This window comes from Centropristis striata, chromosome 12, assembly GCF_030273125.1.
Source record: "Centropristis striata isolate RG_2023a ecotype Rhode Island chromosome 12, C.striata_1.0, whole genome shotgun sequence".
Taxonomy (NCBI): Eukaryota; Metazoa; Chordata; class Actinopteri; order Perciformes; family Serranidae; genus Centropristis; species Centropristis striata.
This window is the reverse complement of record NC_081528.1, coordinates 32,614,377-32,642,337: the sequence shown is the minus strand read 5'-3', so window position 1 is coordinate 32,642,337 and position 27,961 is coordinate 32,614,377. Positions and strand designations below refer to the sequence as shown.

Here is a 27,961-nt window from a genome sequence, read left to right as displayed (position 1 = left end):
TTATTATTGTCGCTAGAGGTCATGAGAGGTTCACTCCGCCGCGAGGACTTTTCCCAAAACATTCCCTGCTACGTCACTAGCCCCCACCTCGCCTCGTGCCACAACGACTCTGTTCTGTTGGCTTGTCAGCTGCACGAGACGCGCGGCATCAGATATGAACGCTGTCTGTTAATGTCAGTTATCGTCTTGGGTTCTGTTCAGAGCGACCGTTGAGCCGCCCGCTGTGGACAGAGGAACCGGAGGCTGCTTTTTTTTTTTTTTACCGGCGGTAAGAGAGCACCGTCCCGGCTGTGTGAGAGCCTCGCTGGCGGCTGGCGCCCTTTGTAACTCTCTAAAGTGAATGGTAAGTAGCTTTGGTGTGGGGTTAGCTTGTAGCATCAGTGCTAGGTGAGTTGTCAGACAGCGGCCGCTGATGGACCAGACACTTAACAGGCCACAGAAAAGTCTGTTCTTCGTTACTCGCTGAAGGTGTTCATGACTGTTAAATTAAAATGTAACTCTTTGTTTTTTCTGAAGTTGTCAGCTGTCTCTTATTCTGTTTGAACCTCGTGATCAGACTGCACAGGCCAGGGTCCAACTTCTGGATCTCTTCCTCCTCTTTTACTAAAATAAACCTGCTCTTATTTAATATAATTTATTACAATAAATTAACATTTAGTTAGTAAGAAGGGAGGATTAGGATTAGCTAGTTCCTGTTTTTAGTTTGCTTAAGGGTGAGACAAGTTAAGGGGAGAGCCAGGGTGGCTCTATATATATATATATATATATATATATATATATATATATAATTTTATTTATTTATTTTTTTTCTGTATGTTGGTGTCATGTAATAAAAAGGTTCAACCTTTATGTTTGGAGCTGTTAAATCCTTCTACCTTCAAGGTAATAGTGTCATAGTCTTCTTAAACAGATGTGTTGTTTTAGGTTTTAAGCTAATCCATTTAGCTGTTTTTTTTGTGATGTTATTGTTTTGAGTTTCTACATGCTGCAAGTTTTTAGTGCTTAAATATCTGACATGACAGATATTAAATACATGTCTAGCATTACATCTTATTAAGAAACTTATATTTGGGGATTTTGCCTTTATTTACAAAATGTATATTAGATTAACGGAAACCTGGGAAGAGGTCAAAGGTGCAGCAAGTACATATGTATCAGGAGATCACCTGCCTGTCTCTGTCTTGATAAGCAAATCACTGTGAAAACAATATTAACAACAACTACAATAAGTCCAGGACCCCATTATTCTGTCCCTTACAAAGTTGTATGTTTTATTTTATAAATATACGTAAATGTGATTTAACTAGACTAGGGCTGAAAATATATAATCGATAGCAGAATATTAATTGGTTACAATCCTGACGAGTCATTTATTGAGGAAAAAAGCCAAACATTCTCAGGTACCAGCTTCTTAAATGTGCTATTTTTGTTGTTTCATTGTGAATTGCATTTTTAACTGATCTGGCAAAAAGGCAATTAGAGGTTGCCAGCTGGGGGTATGAGAAGTGAAGATTTTTCCCCACTTTTTTTCATGTATTTTATTGCTTAAACTATTAATTGATGAAAATGATTTATAGTTTACAGCCCTAAATCAATGCAGCTTGTTAACTGCACCATTAATGCAACAAGGTGTAGCTTGTCAGCCAAATGAAATCAAACACACAGACTCACTTGGAAGAAGTCCCTCTGCAAAAGTGTTATTGTTCAGTCTTTGTAGCCACTCTGAGTGCAGTGATGAGAGGCCTATTTCACCTCTCTTATTTTCATGATCAAGTAAACACAGTGACACAACTTGTCAGCTGTGACAGAAACTATTTGACTGAAGTTATGGTGTTAAAAGCCTTTGGGCTTGAGTGCATGTTAAAACTGAGTTCAGAAATAACCTACAGGTTTGGTTGGGCCATTATTTTAAATCAGGCTTGTCTTCATTCCACGGCTTTCATTTTAACGCTCTGCCTGTGTTTGTGGGCATTTGTTTGGATTAACCCATATATAAAGTGCCAGTACAGTATTTGTAGAGTTAACTTTAAAACAGGTGAATTGCATCCACATGCAATTGTGATGCAAACATGTTCTGTTTCTATGTGAGCTTATAACTGTCGATGTGGAAGTTGGAGAGAGAAGGGATTTATTTTCAACTTGAAGTATGGTTGGAACATTGCAGGCGGACTGTGTTGGAAAAATCTGAGTCACCACTGCCCAGCGGTGACAACCAGTGTCTCCCTGAGGGATCAAAGCCTTAGCAACATAACATATTCAAGCCAGAGCACACAGCCAGAGGCAAAGATGATTAAAACATGTTTACATGCATGTGGTGTCGATTGGATCCTCTGTCACAATACAAATAACATAGAGCTCCCTGCACCTTACTTTACGGGCCTGTACTTCCTGTCTTTCAGACTGTGTGTGTTGCTGTTTTCTTCACTCCAAATACTGACTCCCATGGTGTCCAGGAACTGCCTGATTCTGGATCTGTTGAGCAGGAATAAGACAGGTCAGCTAGCAGGTTGTCTCATGAATGCATGCACTTGAAGACACGTGGTCATCCCATGTCCTAAAAAACTCTTTTTTTTTTCTTTTAGAATGAAAAAGGACATGTTTTCTCCAAAATAATTCACTCATATTTGAGTTGTTGTGCTGATGATGTTATTGTCCCTCCCTGTCAGGCCCAGGCAGAGAGAGATGAGCTGGGCTGAGGAGGACTGGACGGTGGGTCTATCTGGACGGGTCCTGCAGAAGGTGAAGGAGCTGCAGGTCCATCAGGAGCGACTGTCCAGAGAGAACAAGCAGAAACAGCTTCAACTAGACAACATCCAGACAAACCTCGAAAAACAGACTGTTAAGGTATGAGCAGCTTTATTTATGGCTAAATGGTGCTGGTTCCCCACAAATAAGTTAGTATGACAAATAACTTGTGAAACATTATTATATTCACAATTGAATTGTCGATTGTGATTGAAGACACACACTATTGTGTATGGAGGATGACACATTTCAATATTTCAAGGCTTACCTTTAAATTAATATCCTTATCAAATTAGATTAGGATATCAATTCATGCATGTGTTTTCAGCCCAATATGGTTGAAACAGAGAAACAAATAATATTGGGAGCGAGAGAAACCGGTTAGCTGGCTGTCGAGTCGTCACTTTTCCTTTCTCACCTTTCTCCACACTAAGTGTGGGTCTGCAAAGCCCTGCTCTAGGTGACGAGCAGAGATCAAAGCAAGGGATGACAATGACTTTGGCAGTCATTGTCATCCAAGTATTTCATACTGTCTTGGGTGGTCTGGAAATAATAAAATGGTATTTTTGTTTTCCTTCTAATAGTCATATCCAAGTCTCAAATGCAGTCATAGTTAATGAAATCTACATTTTTTTGCATGGGCAATGCATTTGAAAAAGCAAACACTTGTAGATATTATATTATATACTATAAATATTTCATAATATGTATTTCCCTGCCATATAGTGGCAAAGACAATCATCTTTGTAAGGATTAGTTGTTTTCATTTTTTATAATACTATAATTTGTACCTTTTCCTCTCCTCTTCCTCTTCCCTGCCAAGTATGAGGAGGTCCGTGGGGAGCTCCAGTGTGTGCAGAGAGAGCTCCAGAGCGTTCAAAAGGAGGCCAAGGCAGCGGCGACCAGCAGTGAGCGCCTGACTCAGGAGCTTCAGACCAAACAGGCCCAAGTATGCTCTTTGGAGGGCCAACTAGATGCCTCTCGCAGCGTCAACAATAAACTCACCCAGGAAGTTAAAAAGTGAGGACCAGTGAAATTACATTAATGAACAAGAATTAAAATGACCCATAGTATTTATATTATGCTAGTGGGTCACTGGTACCATTATAAAAGCTAAATCCTTCATCTGACCATACTTTGTTGAACTCCATACTGAACGCCATCTGTTTCTTCATCCCTGTCTCCTTCTTTCTCCCTGACAGGCTAGAGGCAGAGCTGGAGAAGCTGCAGAACAGCAGCAGATCAGCGGATACGACTCTTTTTTCTACACCCTGCTGGAACACAACCTCACCCTGGGAAAACAATGGTACCTGTTTAAAATTACGACTACTGTGTGTTTATTGTATGTGATGGTATCTGTCTTTTCGTTAATGCACTGTGTACTTTGGAAAATTAAAGGGAAAACCGCAAAATTCCCAAATGAGTTGAGGGGCTGTAAATAAACTCCCTCGGCTCCTGTCTTTTCCCAACCCTTCACTCTCTGAGGACTGTTGTATTTCCCTTTCGTCTCTTGTCAGAAAACCATTTTGGGTTCTTCACTGCTGTTGTTTCTGTTCAGCTTTGGTTCTTGGCTTTAAGGCTGATACATATGCTGTGTTTTTGCCCCATAGGTGGTAGAAAAGAGGAGAGGACAGGGCACAGAGATGAAGGACAGAACCGGGCACTTCACATCCGAGTAAGTACCAGCATCTTTTTATGCTGAGCTATGCTTAAGATAGTTTAACACCAATGTGAGCTTTAGCGGAAAGCAGTGTAGTTGTAGGAGTAATCTCAATTCATGTCAATTGAACAGAACTACTTTTCTTTTTGCTTTTGTGTTGTCTTTATTTCTCTCCTCCACTTCTTACTAATTACTTAACAGCTGTTTTTATGGCTTCTTGTTTAACGTTAAGGTTCCCCTTTGTCAGCCAGGCTCGTCAAAAGATAAGGCTGACATTGCTTTGTGTTTTTCTTATTGTCAACAAATTCCATGGAAAGACCAAAACCAACAACCCATCATACAATACTTTGTGACCCTCCTAATCTGTCTGTGGCTCTCAGCTCTCAGAGTCTTTAAAAAGGCTCAGTAGTTTTTCTAAAACAGCTTTGCACTGTAGTTTTTAGCAAATGTTGCTAAAACAGCAGTAAATGGTGTATTTGTTAGGGACTATTTTTTGGGCCATATTTAGTGCACTTGTGGGTGTTTAAGGGAGCAGAATTACATATGTGTTATTGACTTGAATTAACCTACAGTGCACATGTTCACCCCAATGAAGGAGCATCTCAATCACTGCAAGGGTGTGGCTAACAAAGTTTATAAGGTATATAAAACATGTATAAAAGGTATACAAAACAGAAGAATAGGCTACACTAGGCTTTGGCTTTAGAGACAGCATTTTTTATTAGAATCAAGGGATTGCTTGTTTTTGTTTTTTGATATATGTTTACATAAAAAATATAGGATGTCACTACACTTGTCCTTTTTAAGATTTTTTTCCCTACTGCATTGCTAACAAAAACAAATTGGTCCTGATCAAAAGAGTTGTTACCCAGCTACAAAAATGGCAGGTTTTCCTTGATCTAAAGTGTGATCCCTGACATCAGTGGGTGTGTCATATTCTACAGGTTGTTAAGAGAGTCTTGCACGCAATAGTCTAATACATCTTCTTATAACTAATAGTAAAAAAAAAAAAAAAAAATAAAAAAATAAAAAAAAAAAATTTTCTTCTTCTTTTCTTCTTTAACATATAGCACTCCTTAGCAATGACAGTTAGCTCTTAAAGTTATGTACTTACTCGATTCCTATGGTCTATGTCTAGTACCATCAGGTTGAATGCACTTATTGTAAGTCGCTTTGGACAAAAGCGTCTGCTAAATGACATGTAATGTAATGTAATGTAGTAGTAATTTGATAACAATAAATATTTGTAATAACGAAACAAAAGCTTTCAGGTAATCCGTGTGATCTTCCATCTTGCTACTGCTGTTTACTTCTGTTGTGCATCTCTCTCCATTGATCACACATCTTTGCTTACATTGAATTTGCTAAAAAACTGGTGGAAAAGCAGGCTGGTTCAAGATCCATTGCAAATTTAGTGGAAAAGGGGTAATAGTTCAAAAATAAAGAAAAAAGAAAAAATGCAACTATTGTGGCAATTTACTCTTACTTGTCACACTTGATCTGTGACTTTCCTCCCAGCTTCCACAGTCGTTTTCTTATGTTCAGAAAGTGTCATAATCACAAACGTGGTGGGGCTGTTCAGAGTCAAAGTTTTTTACATTGTGAATGTCACAGCAATGAGTCTATTCATTCAAATGCTGTTTAAGTGAGAATGAGAGAGGCTGAACCTCCAGCCATGTTGTTTGTACATTCTTCTAAGATGTTCTTTCTAGTTTGACATCAGGGTCACACCCTCCCTTTTCTCTTTATCTAATCCTTTCTTCCCTTCTGTAGCGACTCCAGTTCTCTGAAGTGGGCTCAGCCTCTGTACCGCGACAGCAACACAAGAGCACACCCCACCGCCATCCGTCTGACCAATCGGACACCTTTTCCACTCCCTCGGCTGCGTTTCCCTGGGAACGGGATGACTCGAGGTCAGCAGCCAAGAGACCGTCTCCCTCCTCTCCCCAGACACCCAGCGCTGATGTCATCAGTCAACAGACGGGCCAGTCGGAGCCGAGGGTTTATGGGAAGGAGAAAGAGCACAGGACAGAGACAGACGGTGAGTGATGTCAAATGGTGTCCATGGCAATGTGGCACGACTGGGTGTCGTGCCATTTGCAGCTCAGCTGTTTACAGCTCAGCCCGGCAGCCTGTCTTCTAAAGCAGGATTAATTAAGCTCTCTTGATAACTGTACTAAGTAAGACCAGGACCCAGCATGACTCGGTAGTCCTGCTTGCTTGATTGTTTGTTTGATTTCACAATATAGTCTAATTTTGGATGTATGTCCCCGTTCTGATACAGTGTTTTACAGACATTAACAGAAACACTGCCAGTACAAATGGGCTTTCAGATGCTGTTTACAGCAGTCAACATTGTTGACCAATCTAATGTCAACAGGAAGGCTTTCCAAAGCTTGGAGGTCAAAGCAACAAAAGATTGGTCGCAGCCGGCTTTGAATTGCAACTGAGAGATGACTGTGATTTAGTAGCCAAAATGTGATTTCAGAAGACTAGTCTCATTAAAATGATTCTTATTGTCTATTGAAGTGTCAATTTTGTCAGCTATTTCATTTAGTCTTAGTCCTGTGCCAAATGTCCTTGTTAGTCTTTATCATATTTAGTCAAGTTTTTGTAAAAAATGTTTTACTAAAACTCTGGGCCAAATCCAAACAACAACTATTTAAGTAAAGTTTAAGTCAATGAAAGCTTTTGACATCTGATTCAGTCGATCATTTTAGTCGAACTTATTTCATTTTTGTCATTGATCAATGGAAAAACAATGGTTAAATGATTAAGAATGCAGCTATGCAGAAAGGGTCTGGTCGAGTGGTCTGATGGTATCAGTATAAGGAATATATCAAGTTACTCTGCGTCCTAATGACTGTGCTCAGGCACAGGACACAAAACTGCTGCACTGAAACTGTCCATAATGTTTAAAAATAAATGTCTCAAATTTTCATAATTACATAGGACTGATGTTCAGACAGTTAAGTAGAAATTGTTTGGCTGTATTGGGCTTAATGATGTCAACTGTCTGTTTGGTTTTTAGCCATGATGGGACTATCTTTACAAAATCAACATAAATGAAGCAATGTAATCGCCCTGAATCTCATGTACTCTGTATAACCTCAACAACAGTCGTTACATAACAGTTTGTGTAGAAATCAGTGGCTCAGCCGGAGACTCCTGTTTGCTCCCAGGCCAGCTTCATGATGTACAGTGGCTTTTAGTGCATGTTATAATTGTGATATAACACTCCTCTTTCTCTGTGCTCCACTCTGAGTGTTTGTTCAGAGGAGGAAGGGGAGAGTGCAATGTGAAACAATAAATGCTTCTTTTAGCTGCCGGGATACAGAGGGGGCAGGCGGTACAGTGTTTACATTAGGTGTGCTTTTTTTGTTTCCATGGGTTTTTTTTTCTTTTTCTCCCATCTACTGGAATCATTGATTAGAAATAAACAGGAGCTTTTTTTTTTTTTTTAAGAGTCGTGGTCCAACAAATTAAAACTACAATTATATTTGAGCACATCATATAACAATACTGTTTTCACAGGACATGGTCTCCCTTGAAAAAGAGAAGATTTCATCTCAAGGGACTTCCTGGTAAAATAGGAAAAAAGGTTAAATTTAAAAAAAGAAAACGGTACAAAACATTTTTGTTAGTGGACTGTTCTTTTGGCAAGTGAAGATCATTCCCTACTTTTGTTTTAGACTTAGTGCACATATTTGGTGTTTGGTGGTTGTTCCACCAAAAAAAAATAATTATGCTATATATATTTTATTACTGCCAATATTATTTCACATAATTTTGGAACATTATTGTGTCCAAAAATTTGAAAAACTGAGAGAAGATTATGAATAAACAACACCCAAAAAGCTTAGAGACATAAACTTGCTCAAGAATTTGACTGGGGATGAACTAAAACCCTTAGATTAAGTTTTGATACTTTCCACATTTATTTTATATCAATTTGGCTTAGGTGGTGCCCAAAACACCTGCACCTTAACCTTATAATGTTAGGGGAAACCCTGGATATCATGATATAGATATATAGATACTTGATTGTGCCACAGTTCTTAACTTAAAAAGTTGAACAGTGTTGGAAAATGAAGAGCAACAGGAAGAGGGATGGATACAGGACAACATATCGGACAGACATTGATTACAACCCTGGCTTTGATAACATCCACAGGCTTTGTGAAAGTATTATACAGAGTTACAACAGCTGTACTCATCAATGAGTCAGTCTATATGGATTGACCCATTTAAGACTTGAACTGTGTGTTGCTGTTGTGTTGTTGACACTTAGTGGTCAGTTAAGAAATCAAGGTATTCAGGTTGATAATAGCGATGCTTATTTTGGAAAAAAAAAGTTAAAATTTTAGATTTATAGATGATCATTTATAGATGAAATCCATCCTACACTGGGATTCAGATATTTTCTTATTTCTTATTAGTCTTTTCTCTACAAGTCTCTCCTTAATCTGACTTGCACAATGTAGTCAGTATTTATGATCATTGTTTAAGTAAGATGGTGAGCAGTGAAGCAAACTGTATATAATTTATAATAAATAAGGTAAAACTTCTACAAACACTGGAACGGTTTCTCTTTGGCCAGCAAAATAAAAAGGCTTCATATACAAGATCAAAAAGGGACGGAAAACATCAAAACAAAAAAATGTATATTATTTAAATAATATATAAATTGTTATATAATTTAAGACTACCTGTGCAACCCACTCTGACATCAATAAAACACAGATTTTAAAGCAGTATAGGTGCAATATCTTCATTGACATCATATTTACTAATTGTTAGAGAAATAAACTTAAAGAAATAAACTAAGAAACTAAAAGAAGGTAATTTCTTCCAAATCCTCCATTGATGTCTCAAAACTGTTGAAATTCTAGTTTTTAGTCTTTAAAATTGTCTTAGTGGTGTACTTAAGAGGTGTTCAGCTAATAAGCTTATTAACCAGTATGTCTGTCTATGTGTGTCTGGTCCATCCTCCAGCATCTTTATCAGAAGTGCAGAGTCGTGTGTCTGCTCTTGAAGAGGAGCTGTGTGCTAAGGCTGCGTCGTTGAAGTCTCTTCAGAACGAAATGGTGCAAAGCAAGAAGGAGCTCTCTGCCAGGGAGCTCAGCCTTCAGAAAGCCCGTGATGAGCTCAGCCTGGCACATACACGCATGACCCAGGAGAGTGAACGGGTAAAAACACTCACTATCACAGCCGATACTACTGGTAATATTACTAACACTACTAATGAAAACAAATATTTTTCATACCCATATGTTTCCATTAAGCCTTCTTGTTTTTGTCACAAAATGGGTGTATGCTTCATTTGTCAAAACATGTCTCTCCAACTTTCCTGAAAATAACAAACATGTTGAGAATATTTCACTTGTTACACAATTGGTTATTATCAGGCACTTTAAAAAGGTTGAGCTGGAAACACAGTGTCTCTGTTCTGTTCTGTTCTGTTCTGCGCTGTACAACAATCCAGCTGATGTTTTGTGAAATCTAACCTTTTGGCAAACAATGTACAATGCAGGGGAGAGAGTGGGAGAGGCTGCCAATTCTCCCATTGTCTCGTTTTTAAGAGTAGCTGTGCTAAGCTGTCAAAGTGTTAATGCTTCCCTGTTGTTAGAATGTCAAATGCAATACCCTTATCAGCAGATAAAAACAAGGAAAACAATATAACGAAAACAAAAAAAGTGACCAACAAAGACAAAAACATGCCCACAAATTTGACCATTTTTAAGTACACTTTAGAATATTTAATTATGCGAATGATCTTTAGCAAGGTACACACTAGAGATGTGAATAAGATTTAAGGTCAAATATAATCTGTTAAACATTTTTTAAGTAGTTCAAAAAGTTTGTTGTACGGTAATAGAAAAATTGGCCACGCAATCCATCTTCTAAATACTACTCGGGGTAGACTTGTGCATGCACACATACTTTGTATTGGAGGTCCAGTAGCCTAGGCTATGTTTTGTTGAGCCTCAGCAAAGTTATCTGTTAATGACAGTGATCACAACAGAGAGCTAGGTGATAATTACTATACATGCTAACCCCTAACTATATCAATGAAGACTGGCGGGTAAATCTGCAGTCCTGCTAACAGCATGTGCCAGGCAGATACACAGCTGACAACCTCGCAGCTAAACTAATTAAAGCAGTGGGGACTTACTGGGAAAGTGGCTGCACATGTCCATTCCAGTGCACGCAACATCCTGGCTGCTAGTGCAATAAGCAACTTGTGCATCTGGTTATTGTTGCAGCAGGGTGGCTTGTCAGGCACTTACATCACAGCCAATCTTGTCTGTTAACAATTATTGACCTGTTAAAAAAGGTTGGATAATGGTCAGAAAAAACAACAACTAAATTAGCATCCTTTCTACACTCTGAACCCATTATGGCAGCAAAGGGAACATGTTGTGTGTGTTTGTGTGGCAGGCATCAGGAGCCGAGCACAGACTGAAGCAACTACAAGAGGAGCTGAAGTGTCAAAGGCAAAATGCAGAGAGCAGCCGACTGCAACACCAACAACGTTCTAAGGAGATGGAGAAACAACATCAGAGGGTAAGATAGTTGATATGGACAGCTGAAAGAATGAGAGAAATAAAAGGAGATGCTAAAATAAGCTAGAACATTTTTTAGACTTGCATACAACATGTATTTTGTTCCATTCATTTCTTTAAATTTGTAAAGCATTGAGGTGATTGGAACACAAGTGGACAATCAAGACACATGGCTGTTCACACCTGTGGCTATCAAGCATCTCCAGTTTATTACTTGTATTCAGATTTCACGTTCTGCTTTAAGGTCAAAGGGCCCCACACTAGGCTATTATCGCCACATTCCCGCCAATCACCTTAGAGGTCGTGTCCGTACAGCGTGAGATATCACTGTCAGCAAAAGTGAACACATTTACTTTTATAGGACAGAAAAAAGATGCAACACTTTGTCCAACTGCTTGTAAAATCGGCAAGTTATAGAGCGTTGGTGTGCTGTCATCAAAACTGCCACCGCACCCTGCATTAATGCACATGTTCCCTTTACCACCTTGTTGGGGGCACATCAGTGTGCATTAGCATTTACACTACAAAAGATATGTGGTTTAATGTCTCCCAGAGAAAGATGTGTTTTAAGATCAAGCATAAACAGGGTCATACTGAGTCAGATTTGTGTGTGTGTGTGTGTTGCCTCCAGGATTTGACGGAGCTTCAAAAGGAGAGGCAGTGTTTGGAGAAGCAGCATCAGCAGGAGGTGAACAAGCTCAACCAGGAGCTCCAGCAGGCCAGGACGCTCCACAATGCCCTGCAGGCCCAGGCTGACAAGGTAAATATATATACACAAGGTGCAGACATGTGACACATTAACAAGGCAAACAAGACTTCTAATGTGCTTTTTCCTACAGACACTTTTACTAGGAAAAAACCTTTCATTCAGATTGGTATCAACACTGGAAACCTAGATGTAGATTTTGTTCATATATTTTAGTTGATGTGTCAGCTGTGTTTTTTCAGCTATTTCCTGTTTCTGCTCTCTCTGCCTCTATCCCTTATCCCCTCTCTGTCTCTCTCTTTCTCCTGGGACTTGTATTATTTAATCCTAAGGTCAATACAATTATCTTGCTTCTTCTCCCATACTTCCTTCTGGCCCTTGTTGTTTTCTCTCACTCTCCTGCCCTCTGTGTCTCTGTTTTCTTTTATTCCCACCACCTGCTGTCCTCTCCGCTTCGTCCTCCTCTCCTCTCCTCTCGGTTTCTCCCCAGTGGAAAGGTTGAGCAGCGAAGGTAATGACCGTGTGACTACATTTGACGGTGCAGAATGCTTTAGTTACGGAAGAGTGAAAAAAACCCTCATAACTTGTGTGTGAGAAATAGTCAAAAAGTACGTTGTAAGTGAGGCATGAAGGTCTGGTTGCAGGATGAGGGTGACAGGGATGTAAGATTTGTTTGGAGGTGTGTTGAGGCAAGTTGCATGAATTTAGAGAAGGAGTGTGTTTGTGCTTGAAGACATGGTCTAATTTGTATCTTTTGCTTTTGATTTCCTTTACATGAAAGAAAGCTGTGGTATTTTCCATCAGCTAAACATAATACACATTTTACATCTCTTCCCAAAAGTGAGCCTCTTGACGCATTAAAAAAACTATGCTTTTAGACATGGTGTTTTTGAGAGGGTCTTATCACTGGGCATTCATTTTCCCTGCAGTCCCATAAAGCCTTACTGTAAGCTCTTTGTAAACCACACAGATGTTATCTTGTTATAACTGACAAGGCTGCAGAGAGTAAACACACAATAGTGGCACAGTTTGCATTGAATCTAATCACACATAGAATCAGTCACATTCAAATGCTGATAGTGCATATTTTGTGTGACCCAAGTAACTCATTTACACAGCTCTTTGTGGAATGTGTGTTCAGTTTGCACATGCATGCATAGCACCTTAGGGTTTTATATAGGGTAGATATTTAAATGCAGATACTAAAGCATTGTCAAACAGGATATTACTGCCTTGTGTGCTGGAGGAACATTTGCATAAATTCTCTGGTTATTTTCAAGGAAATTAATATGATATAAAACTCAAAATGATCAGCTGATTGGATTTGTATGTAGACATAATTCATCAGTGGTTAAGTTGTTGCAGGAAGCAAGTGAAAGAAATAACATAATTCCTGCTACGTTGATCAATAGTTATGAAAAACTCGAAAACAAGTACTCACAAGTAGTTAATCTGGTTACACGACATGTGATATGAACGCATATCAATAACACGATCTTTACAAGTCAAAGCCTAGCACTGTACAGAACATGTTGCTATTAACAACATGACCTGTAAGGATCAGTGTTTTCCCTACCATTATATTAGGGGGGCGGCCCCTTGACGATCAAGTTAATTTTATATAATATATTGAGCCAGATCACAACATAAGTCATTTAAGGTTATCTTTCCTATATGTCTTGTCCTTTTATTTAACAAACTAAGCCTATATTATTTATCCTATTCACACAACGGCATTTCTCTACATGGTTGCGCATTTACGATTCTTGTCTGCTCTCTGTATTGCGTGCGGCAAAGTTCCGTACACAAGCACAAGTGTGCCAGGGTTTCCCATTAATTGCCGAGACTGTGTAAGCCTCCTCCGAGACATGCACGCGCATTCACACGCACTAAATTTACCGAACTGCCCACCCCAGTTCTCCGCTGCAAAAACAATTCCAGCATGATAGAGAGACGCCTCAATGCATCAGTCCGTGTCCGTATCAGTCCGGCCCTATATCATCTCTCCGTGTGCATGTGTGCATGCTGAACTAAATACCATCAACCTGTACGGGTCGGGCACAGGTGATCCAAACCGATCCAAACACACTGTTGCATATGCAGTTCGGTTAGTATTAGCTGACAATTAAAGTTGTTTTAATCACAAAAGGCTAAACTGGGCCTAACGGTCTGAATTACTTCTAGTCGCAAAACGCCAGAAACAGAATCCATCACCGAATTAACAAGAAGACTGTCAAAATAAGATGCCTTAAATAACACATACATGAACCTTTATTCTCCTTTACAATAATTAATTAAAATATGCAATGATTTAAGATCAGTGTATATGATGGAATAGGGGCATTAGAATCTGCGAGAGGCCACTAAATTTGGGCTTTTTATGGGGGAAAAAATTCTCAGAGGGAGGGGGCACGTTGGAAAATATGTGCTAACCCTAACCCCCCCCCCCCCGTGCAATGTAAACACTGAGGATGGAAAAAGGAAGATATTTGTTGTTTATCTTTCTCCAGTGCATACTTCCACACCTGGATCCAATCACAAATAACTAACTAACTAACTAATAACATAACCTAACCTCCACAGCAAAATGTAATCAATACAACTGATAAACATTGGCCACTGCCATTAATGAGTGTCATCTTATTTGCAGATAGACCGATGGCAGCCAGCAAGGTGAATGCTGGTCGATGTTAGGCCAAAATAATTACTGCATCCTATTTTACACCATTCATGTATACCATGACATGAGAATTGAATATGGGTGTTGGTGGAAAGCCAATCAGCTTGTAAAGTCCCCAGAGAGGTCGACATCAGACACAGCTAATGCTCCAGATTGATCACTCCTCGCTCTTCTGCTTCCCGTTCCTTCACTTGTCCTTGTTCCTGAGCCATCCATTTCTTTATTTCTTATTTGTTATTTTTAACCTCATATCTTCACCCTTTTCTCACTAGCTTTCCCTCCCATCTTCTTTGATTTGTTTCCCCTGTTTTTATCAGCTACTGAGTCATAATGTCTTCTATCAGCTGTCTCTGCAGAAGCAGGCCTTGGACAAAGAGTTGGACACTCTGAAAGAGAAACTAAAGTGGACAGAGGGACAGCTGAAAGAGAGCCAGAAGAAAGAGGCACAAACACAAGCCAAACTGACGGTAACACACGCACACACACACACACACACACACACACACATACAGTCTAGTGATGGTCCAATGAGTCAGACACTTTTTTAATTATTCATTAACTGAGCAGTGGGTATAAAAGGAACTACATACATTTTTAAACAACATCTTAATGTGCCATATGTCAGTCTAAGAGACACATAATAACTAAACTGTAAATAAATTATAATTAAATAATGGCTTCTTCAATCATCGAGCTGCAATATAATGTTTTAATAGAAGTGCTATTACCATTAGAGAGCTTTTTACAGAGCTTAAAAGATTAATTTCCTGTTATTAACTTTGCCACCACTGCCAGTCACGGTAGCAAGGCTTAAACCTTCTTATCTCACTGTACAAAAAAATAAAGCCTAACTGAACTAATAATGACTCTGGATGGTGAACTACTGAACTTGAACACAAGAACCTTTGATACAACTGTTAGAATTTGACCAAAGCTCGGTACAAGCAAACTTCAGAGGATATATAACACTCCAAAATAGTTTGTTTGTGGCAGTTCAATATGGTAATGGTAAATGGACCTGCATTTATATAGCGCTTTTCTTTTCTACCACTCAAAGCGCTTTACACTACAGACTGCGCTCATTCACCCGTTCACACACACATTCATACTGGTGGCAGAGGTTACCCTAAACGGTGCCACCTGCCAATATTGGCAATTCATTCTCACACAGATGAACGCAGCATCAGGAGCAATTTGGGGTTCAGTATCTTGCTCAAGCATACTCCAGCATCAATCGGTGGGCAACCCGCTCTACCAACTGAGCCACAGCCGCAATACATGTATACCAGCATTGCACCATCAGCATTAATGCTTCCTTTATCTGTGGCTTGTTTGTTTGTGGTTTGTTGTTATTGTGATTGTATTGTGTTTATATATAGCTGTCAATTCATAGCTCAAAGTTATTGCTTATCTGGAATTCCTCCTGCCCAAATACAAATATCCCAGGTGCAAATATCAAAATGGGACTTTCAGCAGAATTATGAACTCTTGTTATATAGTTATCAGTGGCTCAGTTTTAAACTGATCATGATAAAGGATGTCTTATCATGGACATTCACTTGGTACCTGGTTAGAGAGGCTGTTGTAGAGATTTTAATAACATGCTTTACAAAGATAAATAATGAACGTTCTGAGCACTCAAACAAATCTGAATTCACTGGATTCAATCCATCTTATTTGCATTTTCTATCCTCTCTTTAGGAAGCACTGCGTGAGGCAGAGGGTGTGGCAGTGAGTCTGGAGCAGAGCAGGAAGAGAGAGCGAGCTCTGGAGGAGGAGGGAGTGAGACTGGCAGACGAGCGAGCCGACGCCCTTCGTCTCCTTAAAGAACTGCAGGGTGAGGAGTGATCTGTGAGGTGGAGAGGGGACAAATCCATCAGCTTTATCAGACATATATTTACAGATAATAATTATACTAATGTGACATATTTTTAGTTCTTGTAGAGAGATTTTCTTCTCTCATTCCTCCCTCCAGTGAGAGATCAGAAGTCAGGTGTTGGTAGGGATTCAATGTCTTGTTTAAAGGCACTACAGCAGGGCAAATACGAGTTGACTTGGCTTGAACCAGTGTCCTCCAGTTATTATTATTTATGTTGAAGACTTTTTAATGACATTCATCATGTATGCTGTACAGTATGTGCTATGTTAATTCCCTCAAATACAGAGGCTTAGTTTCCCCGTGCTGCCCCCTGCTGACCAGTGATACAACATACATTTTCTCAAATCAAAACAAATAACTGCAATAATGCACATGGTTCATTAAGAAAACCGAGATAACCTCTGTCTTTACCGATATTCCTCCAGCATATTATTTCTTAAGGTACATATTTTCTGAAGTTAAATTAATTGTAGCTTATCCTGCTGTTTATGTCTTTCCTTTTAACTCCAGAGCAAAAAGCTGCCCCTCTACAACCTGTCCAGTTATGTCCAGTTGGACAGAGTTTCTCCCCTCAACCTTCTTACCCTCTTCATTCTCGACCATCTACTCACGTCAAGAGACCCAGCATTGCCTCCCCAGCCGAGCAGAAGAGGGAAGAAAACATTGATGTGGATAAGAGAAGAGCAGAGATTGCAGCATCTTACCCCTCTGACAGAGAGCCCGGAGAAGGCATCGACTCGGAACACATCAATGAAATGATCTCTTCTGACTCTGAGTGTTTACAAAGGGAAGGACACAGAAGAAACAGTAATGAGGCAGAGAACAAAAGTAGAAATGAGGAAATAATGAGCTCCACATTGGATCAAGTGCTTTCTAATTCCTCTCACTCTGATGCTAGTTTGAACACCAACACCTCTAAAGATGGTGATAATCAGACTCCTTCTAACAAGGCTTTTGAAGACCTCAAAAGGGAGAATGGCACACTGCGTTCAGAGCTGCGCGATGCACATGAAGAACTGCAGAAACGACTTGAGGACCTGGAAGTCCAACGACGGGCTGAGACAGAAGCCAGGACCCGGCTCAAACAACTCAGCCGCAAACGTGCCAGCCAGGCTGCAGAGAAAGATGAGCAGGACAAAGAATGGAAGATGCAGCTGGAAAACGAGAGGGCCGAGTCAGAGCGGTTGAGAAGGGCCATGGCTGCTATGGAGACAGAGCTGACGAGAGATAGGGAGGAGAGAGAGGAGCAGAAGGAGGAGAAAAACAAAGCACAAGAAGACCGGGAGAGTGAAATGATAGAACTTAATATCCAGTTAAAGAAACAGCTAGCGGAGGTGAAAGCCCAGCTGGCTTTAGAACAAGAAGAGAGAAAGAGAGAGGAAGAGGAAAGGAACCAAAAAACAAACAGAGACATTGATGTTAGGAAGGAGCTGAGCATGAAACTGGAAGAACTTCAAGCTGAATTGGAAGAACTGAAGCACAGAGAAGAAGAAGACTTACTGGAAGAGGAGAAACTCTTGGTTGCAAACAGCCCGTTGACGTACCTGACTCTCCATGATGATGAGCTCAACTCCAACATCCTTCACTGCGACAACAAGCTCCTCCCTTCGCCAGAGCAGCACCTCCTCTTCTGCCAGTCCACCAACCAACGTAACACACTTGTAACTCAGGCTGCAGCGGATCTCATCCAGAAAGAACAATCTGTTAAAGATCCTGAACGCTCACCCTTGTCAAATGAGGGACAAACAGGCAGAGTAGTCTCTGACCTGGAAGACGACAGAGAAAACTGTCTGGGAGGGTCTTCACTGTCTGACCTCTCACTTTCTGATGTCCAGAAGGTTGAGCATGCCTCCTCAGATTTGTCAAAAGAGTTAGAACGCCTGCAGAAGGACAATATGAAGGAGACAGAGCGTGCTAACCAGTACCAGGTTAAACTGGAGGCCCTGCAGAGCCAAGTAAGTAATGGTGGATATACAGTGTAAATCCACGAAATTGGTCCAGCCACAGTAAAACACATTGTATTTACAAGATTCAAATAAAATAAAAAAATATAATAAAAAATTACTTACTTACATTAAGGCTGGCCAATATAACAATATTTTATCGATACCGTGATATGAGACCAGAGAGCTTCTTAGTTGAAAAAGTTACATGCTTATTGTGATGATGAAGACATGTCAACACTGTAACTTGAGCTTTAGTGCGTCTGTTCTTAAAACTAAGTTATTACCTGTATCTCTTCAATATTTCCTTTATTATTTTGTCCTTTCATTTTCTTCTCAGGTGACACGTCAGACAAAGCAGCTGACCATGGCCTTTGAGAAGCAGAGTCAGCACATCTCTGGTCTTCTAGCTGAGCTTCAAGAGAAGGAGAGTGCCCTCTTCAGACAGGGAGAGGAACTGCAACACTACAAGGAAGAGCTGGGTGCACTCAAGGTTGAAAAAGAGGGAGAGGAGAAGAAAAGAAGAGAGGACATGGCAGTCAAAGAGGTGGAGGATAGAGGACAAAAAGAAGAGACACAAGATAAGAAGTCGGTGGAGATCTCAGGGCTTCAGTCAAACCAGGGAAATAAGTGTGATGTCGACGTCCCCACTACACACTCACTGGCAGACAGTGACAAACAGAGAGATGCAGGACAACAAGAGATTGTGACATCTGATGCTGAAAGACCAACAGCTATAAGTGATGAATCAGACGGTGAAGCCCGTTGGTCAGGGGAACAGCATCCAGTCTCTCAGGCCAAGACTAACCAGGACTCTGATTCTGTGATGAGTGAGACTGAGTGCAGTCAAGATGGACAAACCGCAGATGTGGTTGCAGAACTGTTCGCTCTCCGACAGGAGAATCAGCTCCTGAAACAAAAAATAGAGGGCTTGACCTTCTCTGACACCAGGACCGCAGCTTTACACACTGACAGTGAAAACCAAGGAGACCCAGTCAAGCAAAGCCAAAACACAGGAAATGCTGCTCTGTCCTACGTGGTGGAACAGAGGTCGCCTACTGTGCCGAATGACATCACCTCTGACGCACAGCAGTCACTGCCTGAGGATGTGAAGAGGACTGAAGATGAACAAGGAGATTTAGAAAGGGAGAATGGAAGGACGGAGAGGGCTGAGGAGGAGCTGGAGGCAGAGCTTCAGATCAACCACCTCCAGCAACAGGTAGTGACACTGTACTACCTCTTTATATAATAAAAATACCTTATTTATGTATTAGGCCATTAGGTCAAAACAAAGTGCTTAACATTCAATGAAAAAGGGTTGGTCCGTAGCGTAGTGGGTTACACAGGCGCCCCATGTGCAGAGGCTACAGTCCTCGCTGCGGCGGAGCCGGGTTCGAATCCGGCCTGAGCTCACTTTGCCGCATGTCCTCCCCTCTGTCACCCCCTTTCTATCTGTCTCACTATCAATAAAGCCTTGAAAAATGGCCAAAAAAATATCTTTAAAAAAAAAAAAAAAAAAACATTCAATGAAAAAGTAAATAGGCAAACAATGGACAAAATGTTGTGATAAAACACAACAGAAGAAAACAAAACAACAGTAAAGTTAATAAAGAGCAAGTCTTAATTAATGAGTTCTTAAAACAGACTTCTAGGAAGACAATTTGTTTAATTCCCTGAAATTATTTCACAACTCTAGGGCCCGAACAGAAACGGCCAAAAGGACACCAGAATTTATATGCAGATCAAAGTTGAGGTGGCTATCAAAGATAATACTGAGGTTCAATGTGGAGGTACCAAGATGTGAAGAAATATGACTTTGTGATGAGCCTATGATAATAATCTTGGACCTTTTTTAAAATGTAACTATGGAAATTTATATCACAACAATGATGGCTACAGAAGAAGACAAACAGTTTCTTAAATTGACCACATAGACAGGAAAATTAATTAGATAATGTAGTTTGTGGTGTTGGTATTCGTCACTGGAAATGTATGTCCTTTCTTTGAATTTAATATAAGTTCAGTATGTCACATCAGATTTAATTTGCATATTGCTCCTGTATTTCTCCTAAATTGGTTTTATTTGGATTCTCATGATTTTGATTCAGTCTGCTCTGTCCTTCTCTCCCTGTCCAGGTGGAGGAGCTGCAGATGAGGCTAAAGGCTCTCTCCACGGAGACCCGGCAGCAGAACGAGGAACTCATTATGTGGAGACTGGCCTCCCAACCAGCCCCAACATTTGAACAGTTACTCCCCAACATAGACAACCAGTCTGAGACCCAAGACAAGATCTTTGCTGTCAGCAAGTCCCAGTCAGACCAGCAGCACACTGATGAGACGACCCAGATCCAGGCCCAGGTTCAGGAGAGCCCTGGTAATGTGACAGCGGTCAGAGAAGATGAGTTATTCCTCTCCTGCTCCTCCAACAAGCTGCAGGGCCGCATGTTGTTCTCCAGGTAACACACTCATATCAGAGTGAGAGAAGTGATGAAAAACATGACAATAACTTACATTTGAATCACCTGTTTGCTTCTTTCGTAAGTGATGTTAATAACTTTTTTTTTTTTTTAACCAAGACTTCAGCACAGCAACCTTGTTGAACCAAAGAGTCACCATTCAACTAAAAAAACTGCATCACTTCAGGGATACAATCAGGACACTGCCATGATTGACAAGGTGATTTTCTTTGAATCATCGCTTAAATTCAGACCGCTGTATGAGCATGTGACTCAGGAGTTAGCTGATGATATCATGTTGCCAGAAGAAAATGTAAATGACACTATGTCCTTATTTAACACAGTCTATGGTGTGGATGAATGAGAGACAATTTGTCAGCTAAGGTCAATCCAGTCCATCTACCATTTAGCAATTCATTTTAGGATCTTTATGTTCTCTATGGTTTACAACTCTTTCTATGGAAACTTTATAGAATATTTAAGTAGAAATTCCCCAGTAGCTTTATAAATGTTCTCAATTTAAAAGGTTGTTTTTCCAGTGAAACCTAATTTCAGAGGTTTGTGAATTTATTCTGGCATTTTTGGGAAATAACTGTAATTTGGTGCAAGTTATAGAAAATAGAGAGTTGAAAATTAAATAATTCCAGCTAACTGTAGAGTCAGTGTACAACAGGCTAGATCATCATGTAAATATGTGAAATCTATCAACAGGGAAATATACAATTCAACATGTATGGAGAATAATGTTTTTGATAAAGAATTTATAATCACTTATTATTAATTAATTTTGGGGTGTTTAGATAAAGCTGTTCTGTCAAGGAAATAACTATTTTCTCTATAATAATAATAAGTACCAAATTCTAGAGTTATTTCCAAGAGACTTCTTTTTAAATTGTTAGGAAATTAAGGACCTGTAAAATAAAGCATTTATTTTCCGTGGTAAATAAAGGAAAATGCTTTAGTTTGCAGCTTTCACTTACAATCATTGTGCACAAATCTTTGTTGGATTATGTTGTCATTTGTTCTGTGTTTCTCACTCAGGAATCTGAAAAAGAAAACCAGGAGATCAACGTCTTGCATCAGTTAAATTCTGGTCAAACACAACACAAGGAGAAGAGAGACACTGGCGTTATGCAACTGATAACATCTGAGAAAACAGGTCAACCGCATGCCACCAAAGATTCCCACAAGGTTTTAGCACCAAAGCACACCAAATCAGCTGATTGTTACACGGAGAGTCCTGAAGCCAAAACAGATGCTTCCAGAGCAACCGATGAAATAAACACAACGGAAGATTCTTCAGACAGATATGCCAGGACGGAGATGAAAAATGTCAGCAGTCAAACAGAGGAGAGTTTGTATCCTCACAGAGCTCCAACAGTCTCTAAACTCAACTCCACTTACACACAGACTGAGGAGGAGGAAGATGAAGGCGAGATAGTGGAGTCCCCTCCGGTCTCTCCTGTTCCAATATCTGATGCAGAATCTGGAGTGTTGTTTTCGGGTTCCTTCCCAATCCCGGCTGACCCTGCCAGTCTGGCTGAAAGAATACGCCGTAACAGGATGCAGCTGTCAGCCGCCTTTGACGACACAGAGTATGAACCCTATGGACTGCCGGAAGTCGTCATGAAAGGTAACTTTGTCAGCTGTGAGTTTGTGAGTGGAAAAAAAGGGAAAATTTGTACAAAATCCTTGAGAAACATCATACCTTGGTCTTAGTCTTCTGTTGGTTAAATGTGGTAAAAGGTAAAATATATAACATTTACACAAAATGTGTTAAAACAACTATAACTATGTCATATTTTCTTTAGTTGGGTAATTACATTATCCCAAATATTTCCAACAATGTTCAAAACCAGGGAAAGCACAGGGCTACCCCACAATTGAATTTGCCACAATGTTGCAACTAGAATAAAATATAATGCGACTAAATGTAAGGTGAATAAAACTTTAATACATTAAGTCATTGGTCAATTTATTTATGTTATTTATGTCGCATCAGACCCATTTTTGACCGAAACTACATATGGTCTTATGTCCTGTCTTATTACTGGGTCCATAGCTATAAAAAATTACATACATCATGAATTGAAATGAGGGTCAAATATTTATATACAATGAGGGAAATCATTATTTGATCATTTGCTCATTTTGCACTTCTTGCGTAATTTTCTCACTGACAAATAAATGAATGGTCTTTCATTTAAATGGTACTTTTAATTTAACAATGAGAGACAGAATACAGAAAAAGATATCCAGAAAGTCACATTATATAAAAGTTATACATTTATTTCCTTTTGACTGAGTAAAATAAGTATTTAATCCCTAACAAAACATGGTGGAAAAACCCTTGTTGGCCAGACAGAGGTAAGACGTTTCTTGTAGTTGGTCACCAGGTTTGTGCACATCTCAGGAGGAATTTTGGTCCAATCCTCTTTGCATTAAAACCTTAAGGATTTGGAGAGGACATGCAGTCCATTGGCAATTCGAAACTTTAGCTCCCTCTACAGATTTTCTATGGGATTAAGGTCCATACACTGGCTAGGCCACTTCATGACCTTAATATGCTCTTTCTTGAGCCACTCCTTTGTTGCCTCAGCCAATGTTTTGGGTCATTGTGGTGCTGGAAGACTCATCAACTAAACATTTCAGTGTCATGGCTAAGGGCAGAAGGTTGTTACCCAAAATTTCATGTTTCATGGCCCCGTCCATCTCCCCCTCACTGTGGTGAAGTTGTCCTGTCCCTTTAGCAGATAAACAGCCTCAAAGCATGATGTTTCCACCTCCATGCTTGACGTTGGGGATGGTGATCTTTTGGTTATAGTCGGCATTTCTCTTCCTCCAAACACAGCAAGTTGAGCTGATGCCAAAAAGCTAGATTCTGGTCTCATCTGACCACGTCACATTCTCCCAAGCCTTCATCATCAGGTGTTCAGACGGGCCTGTACATGTGCCTTCTTGAGCAGGGGGACCATGCAGGATTTTAATCCATTACGGAATAGTGTGTTACCAATGGGTTTTCTTCATGACTGTTGAACTAGCTGCCTTGAGATAATAAACAAGCTCCTCCAGTGTACTTCTAGATTGATTGCTTTCTCATGATCATTGATACCCCATGAGACGAGATCTTGCTTGGTGCCCCAGGCCAAGTCCGATTTCTGGTTATTTTGTGTTTCCTCCATTTCGAATAATTGCACCAACAGTTTCACCAAGCTGCTTGCTGATGGTCTTGTAGCCCATTCCAGCCTTGTGCAAGTTGACAATCTAGCCCCTGATGTCTTTAGACAGCTCTTTGGTCTCGCCCATGGTGGAGAGGTTGGAATTTGTGGACAGGTGTCTTTTATACAGGTAACAAGCTGAGATTAGGAGTACTTTCTTAATGTGAGAGGATTTATTTGTGGGCCTCATGGGCACATAACAGTCTGTGGGAGCCAGAATTCTTGCTGGTTGGTAGAGGATCAAATACTTAATTTACTCGATCAAATGCAAATTAATGTATAACTTTTATATAATGTGCTTTTCTGGATATTTTGTTTTTTAATATTCTTTCTCTCACTGTAAAATTAAGCCTACCATTAAAGTTATAGACTATTCATTTATTTCTCAGTGGGAAAATTTAACAAAAAATACAAAATCGGCAGCGGATTAAAAAATTATTTCCCTCACTGTACATCTAATATTTTTTAATCGGCAAAAGAGCAGATGATTCAATATGATTTTTTTGACAATTGGCATTAAAATTAGAACCCTGCCATGTAAGCCTAAACGTTAAAAAGGTGAAGACGGGGTGGTCGGTAGCGTAGTGGGTTCCGCAGGCGCCCCATGTGTAGAGGCTACAGTCCTCGCTGCAGCTGGCCCCGGTTCGAGTCCCGCATCGGACGGCCCTTTACTGCATGTCATTCCCCTCTCTCTGGCCCCTGTTTCCTGTCTCTCTTCAGCTATCCTGTCCATTAAAGGACATAAAGGCATGAAAAAGCCCCCCCAAAAAAAAAAACATTTAAAAAGGTGAAGATAAATGTATGTTGGGATATCAAAAACTAGTGCCGTATTACTAATTGGTTGTGTATAGTTTATAGTGATGACAGGAGCAGTCTCTGATAACCTGAATCTTGACTGTGACTTTTTAACCCTGTAATGTACAGAAAACAAGTTCCTGCTGTTAGTGATGTTTTCTGTCTGAGCTTCCTCGCTTCCTCCCTTCGTGTACTTTTTATTTCGCACTCTGTCCTTCATCGGCTTTCCCTAATCCTCTCATTTATTCCTCTCCACCTCTTCCTGTCCTGCAGGTTTTGCCGACATCCCCACCGGTCCCTCGTGTCCATACATTGTGAGAAGAGGTTTGTTAGGGACAACTGTCATACCTGCCCCTCAGAAAGACACAATGCAGGAGGAGGAGACGGATTAAAACTCTACAGGTAACCTCCAGAGACACTGAGAAAACTGGAACAAAAGAGTTTATGTCTCAAGAATTAAGAAATGTAACTTGCATTCAGTTCCTGGATGAAAAAAAAACCCCAAAACTAACAGTGTGTTAGTTTGCCTCTTTCTGACGCTTCCTGTCAGTTTATGGCACACAGCCTCAAGCTTGTCTGTTCCTGTATGAATCCTTACATACAGGATAAATATCATTAGTGCCCATGTTCATCATATTTAAGGAACGTGATCAAGTGCAACAGTGTGGCTCATCAATACATGTTAGTAGGATCAGTTCAATATTGACTTTTTGTACTTTTGTAAGAATAGGATGACATTTTTGGACAATAAGACAAAAAGTAGGAATATCAACATAATTATCCTTTTCCTCATGTTTTGAGATTGTGGTCATTTTTTATTTGATTACAATTTTGACAATCAAGATACAATAATAACCTTTATCATTGTTTTCATTTTTATTTGATCAAGTTAAGAATTTGACTGTATCAAGACAAAAGTATAGTCTTACATGTTTTTGTACATTTGCTGTCTCCAGATTTGGTGGAAAGATCGGATCACTGTGGCTCGCCAATGAACCTTAGTGATGGACGACAGCAGCTATACAGCGACACTCCAGTCACCAGCAACCTGAAGCACTTCAGACCTTCAGAACAACACAGGACCAGTTTAAAAAGTGCTGCTATCACGCATGGACTTCTGTATGTGTGTGCAGGTAACCACTGCACTCCACTGTGGATCTAAAATGTCTTAAAGATCACAGGTCCTATCCTCTGAGACTTTTCTGTCCATCGCAATGCTGTGACTTTCCACCCACCTGTATTATATAGGTACAGAGGTAGTGATTAAGTGATGTTTTTTTATGTTTATTTAAAGTTTACAACCACTTTTTCCAAAGGGACTGTTTAGTTTTTAGTGTCTCAGCTGCACTAACTTGTGGGTCTAGCTTCAGCCTATGTTGAATGAAACAGTGCCTTGTTGATGCTTTTCTAAACAAGTGCTTGTCAAGATAAGTTTGATTTGTTTTCCAAAGGGGTGAAGCCAAGTGAGGCCTGTTGTGAAAATATGATTTATATTTTCCTTCTTTTTAATCCTTGAGGTGGCTTATTTATAGACACTTGAATGTGTTTTAGGCCGGTGTTTACAAAAATTATGTGAAAGCATAGCGAGCATGTGTGTGTGAGACGTTAGCTGTGAATATGGACATGTGTGTCCTCATCTTGACGTTACTGTTTGTATAGTGTGTCTGTGTGTGTGTGTGTGTGTGTGTGGGAGTGAGAGGGGAGCACATGTCTATGACTCAGTCTAACCTGTGTTGGTTTCCGCTCCATGTATGGTGATGCACACTGTGCTCCATCTCTCCTCCTCCTGCCGCTTTGCTTCTCTTTCTTACACTAACAAGCACTCAGTGGTTGAATTTACCAAAAACTAATCATTTGAAGCTTTATTTTATTAACAGAGCAGCCACATAGATTCAGTCAGCTTATTATATTTGATCAGATATAATTTATTTGAGTGATGTGACTGTTTTTGATAGATTTGCACATTTGTTGCTGTGCCATAGACAACAGTAGCCACATGTATGTACACTGTAGATTTTGAGTTGATGTGCAGTTTGTATTATGCCCTATAACAGAGGAACTTGACACTTAGCTTGCATACTTGGTTTGACCAATAAGTTAAAGGATGAGTTAACATTTTCTTCAAGTTTATCTTAAAACTATACTTGCATGTGCACTGAAAGAGTTACTGGTCGTTGTGTCTCTCATTCTGGCCATAAAAAGATTCTTTTTCTTAAAGGGAAACTTTGCTATTTGTTTAACCTACTTTCCCACGATTTTCTGTCAACAATTTTTGAAATTGGTCCAGTATTAAGTGAGAGCGCAGCAGCTGCAAAACAGCCTGCAATGTAATCCCCCAGGCAATTGAGCATTGTCAGTGTACATCAATGACATTGGAATATTTGTTTTAAAACAAATATTCTCTTCTCTTCTCTAGCTCGGTCACTAATGGGACAATCGGTGCAAATACACCTTTCGAATAAACCATCGACCCTTGTCTGACAACTGTCTTCATTTTTGGAACGATCAATACTCCAACGCAGGAGGTTGGATAAAAGTGAAATATCAAACAAGGATAATGAACAGCTTGCCGAGTCCCAAAGAGGGAACTTATATCCACTCAATTTGGAAGTTACCTTCTTTATTTATGAAGCTGAAAACTAATTTGTTTCAGAAATAAGAATAATTTCACTGAAGTATGTTTGTCAGAGGTTGTCTTTGTGGCCTGTATGGACAGGAGGAACAATAAAGACAGCGTTGTTTTTCTTTCGCTATTCACATATTGGTGTGTGAGTATTTTTTAAAGACAGACTTGAAGAACTTAAAACCTTGTGGAGCAGGCTTTCAGTGACTTTTGAGAATATTTCACCTGCAGGTTTTTGACATATTTGTGTTAAAAGTGTGGAGTGATTTATTATTATTATTATTGTTATTATCGTTATATTAACGTTGTATTTAGAGGTAAAGTTAGGTGGAGCAGTGTGGACTGTTACTGTCCTGACTTGATGCCATCAGCATTCATTTGCCATGTTGACACACCCACACACACACACCCACACCCACACACACACCCACACACACCCACACGTCCCCTCCCTTTCAGCTGCCTTCATATCTTTGGGATCTCCACTGAGGTGGATTGTCGGACTCACTGTGTATTTGTTGCCTTGTTTTGGACACTTTCATGTGAATGTATCTGTGTTGTGTTTGCGGCTAGAATAAAAGGCTTGCTCTTAATTTAACTGTGTCTCTTTTGTGCGCCGGTGAGTCTGGTACAGTAAGTCGGGCTGTGCACTTTCATGTCGTGACGCACATTTGGCCTGTTTTAGGCGCT

At 40.0% G+C, this 27,961-nt stretch overlaps 1 protein-coding gene across 1 annotated transcript; it reads left to right on the top strand.

Moving 5' to 3' along the window:
• The first annotated feature begins 61 nt into the window (after positions 1-61).
• On the top strand, positions 62-27,869 carry si:dkeyp-115e12.6 (centromere protein F). The gene is made up of 19 exons (XM_059346195.1): positions 62-343; positions 2,400-2,494; positions 2,667-2,844; positions 3,569-3,765; positions 3,948-4,051; positions 4,356-4,420; positions 6,179-6,446; positions 9,401-9,594; positions 10,847-10,972; positions 11,603-11,731; positions 14,702-14,824; positions 16,059-16,194; positions 16,747-18,191; positions 18,520-19,398; positions 20,316-20,635; positions 20,756-20,855; positions 21,677-22,268; positions 24,922-25,050; positions 25,605-27,869. Exons 3-18 carry the CDS (start codon positions 2,683-2,685, stop codon positions 25,038-25,040), a joined length of 4,959 nt encoding a protein of 1,652 aa, XP_059202178.1. The 5' UTR covers positions 62-343; positions 2,400-2,494; positions 2,667-2,682; the 3' UTR covers positions 25,041-25,050; positions 25,605-27,869.
• The last annotated feature ends 92 nt before the right edge of the window (positions 27,870-27,961 follow it).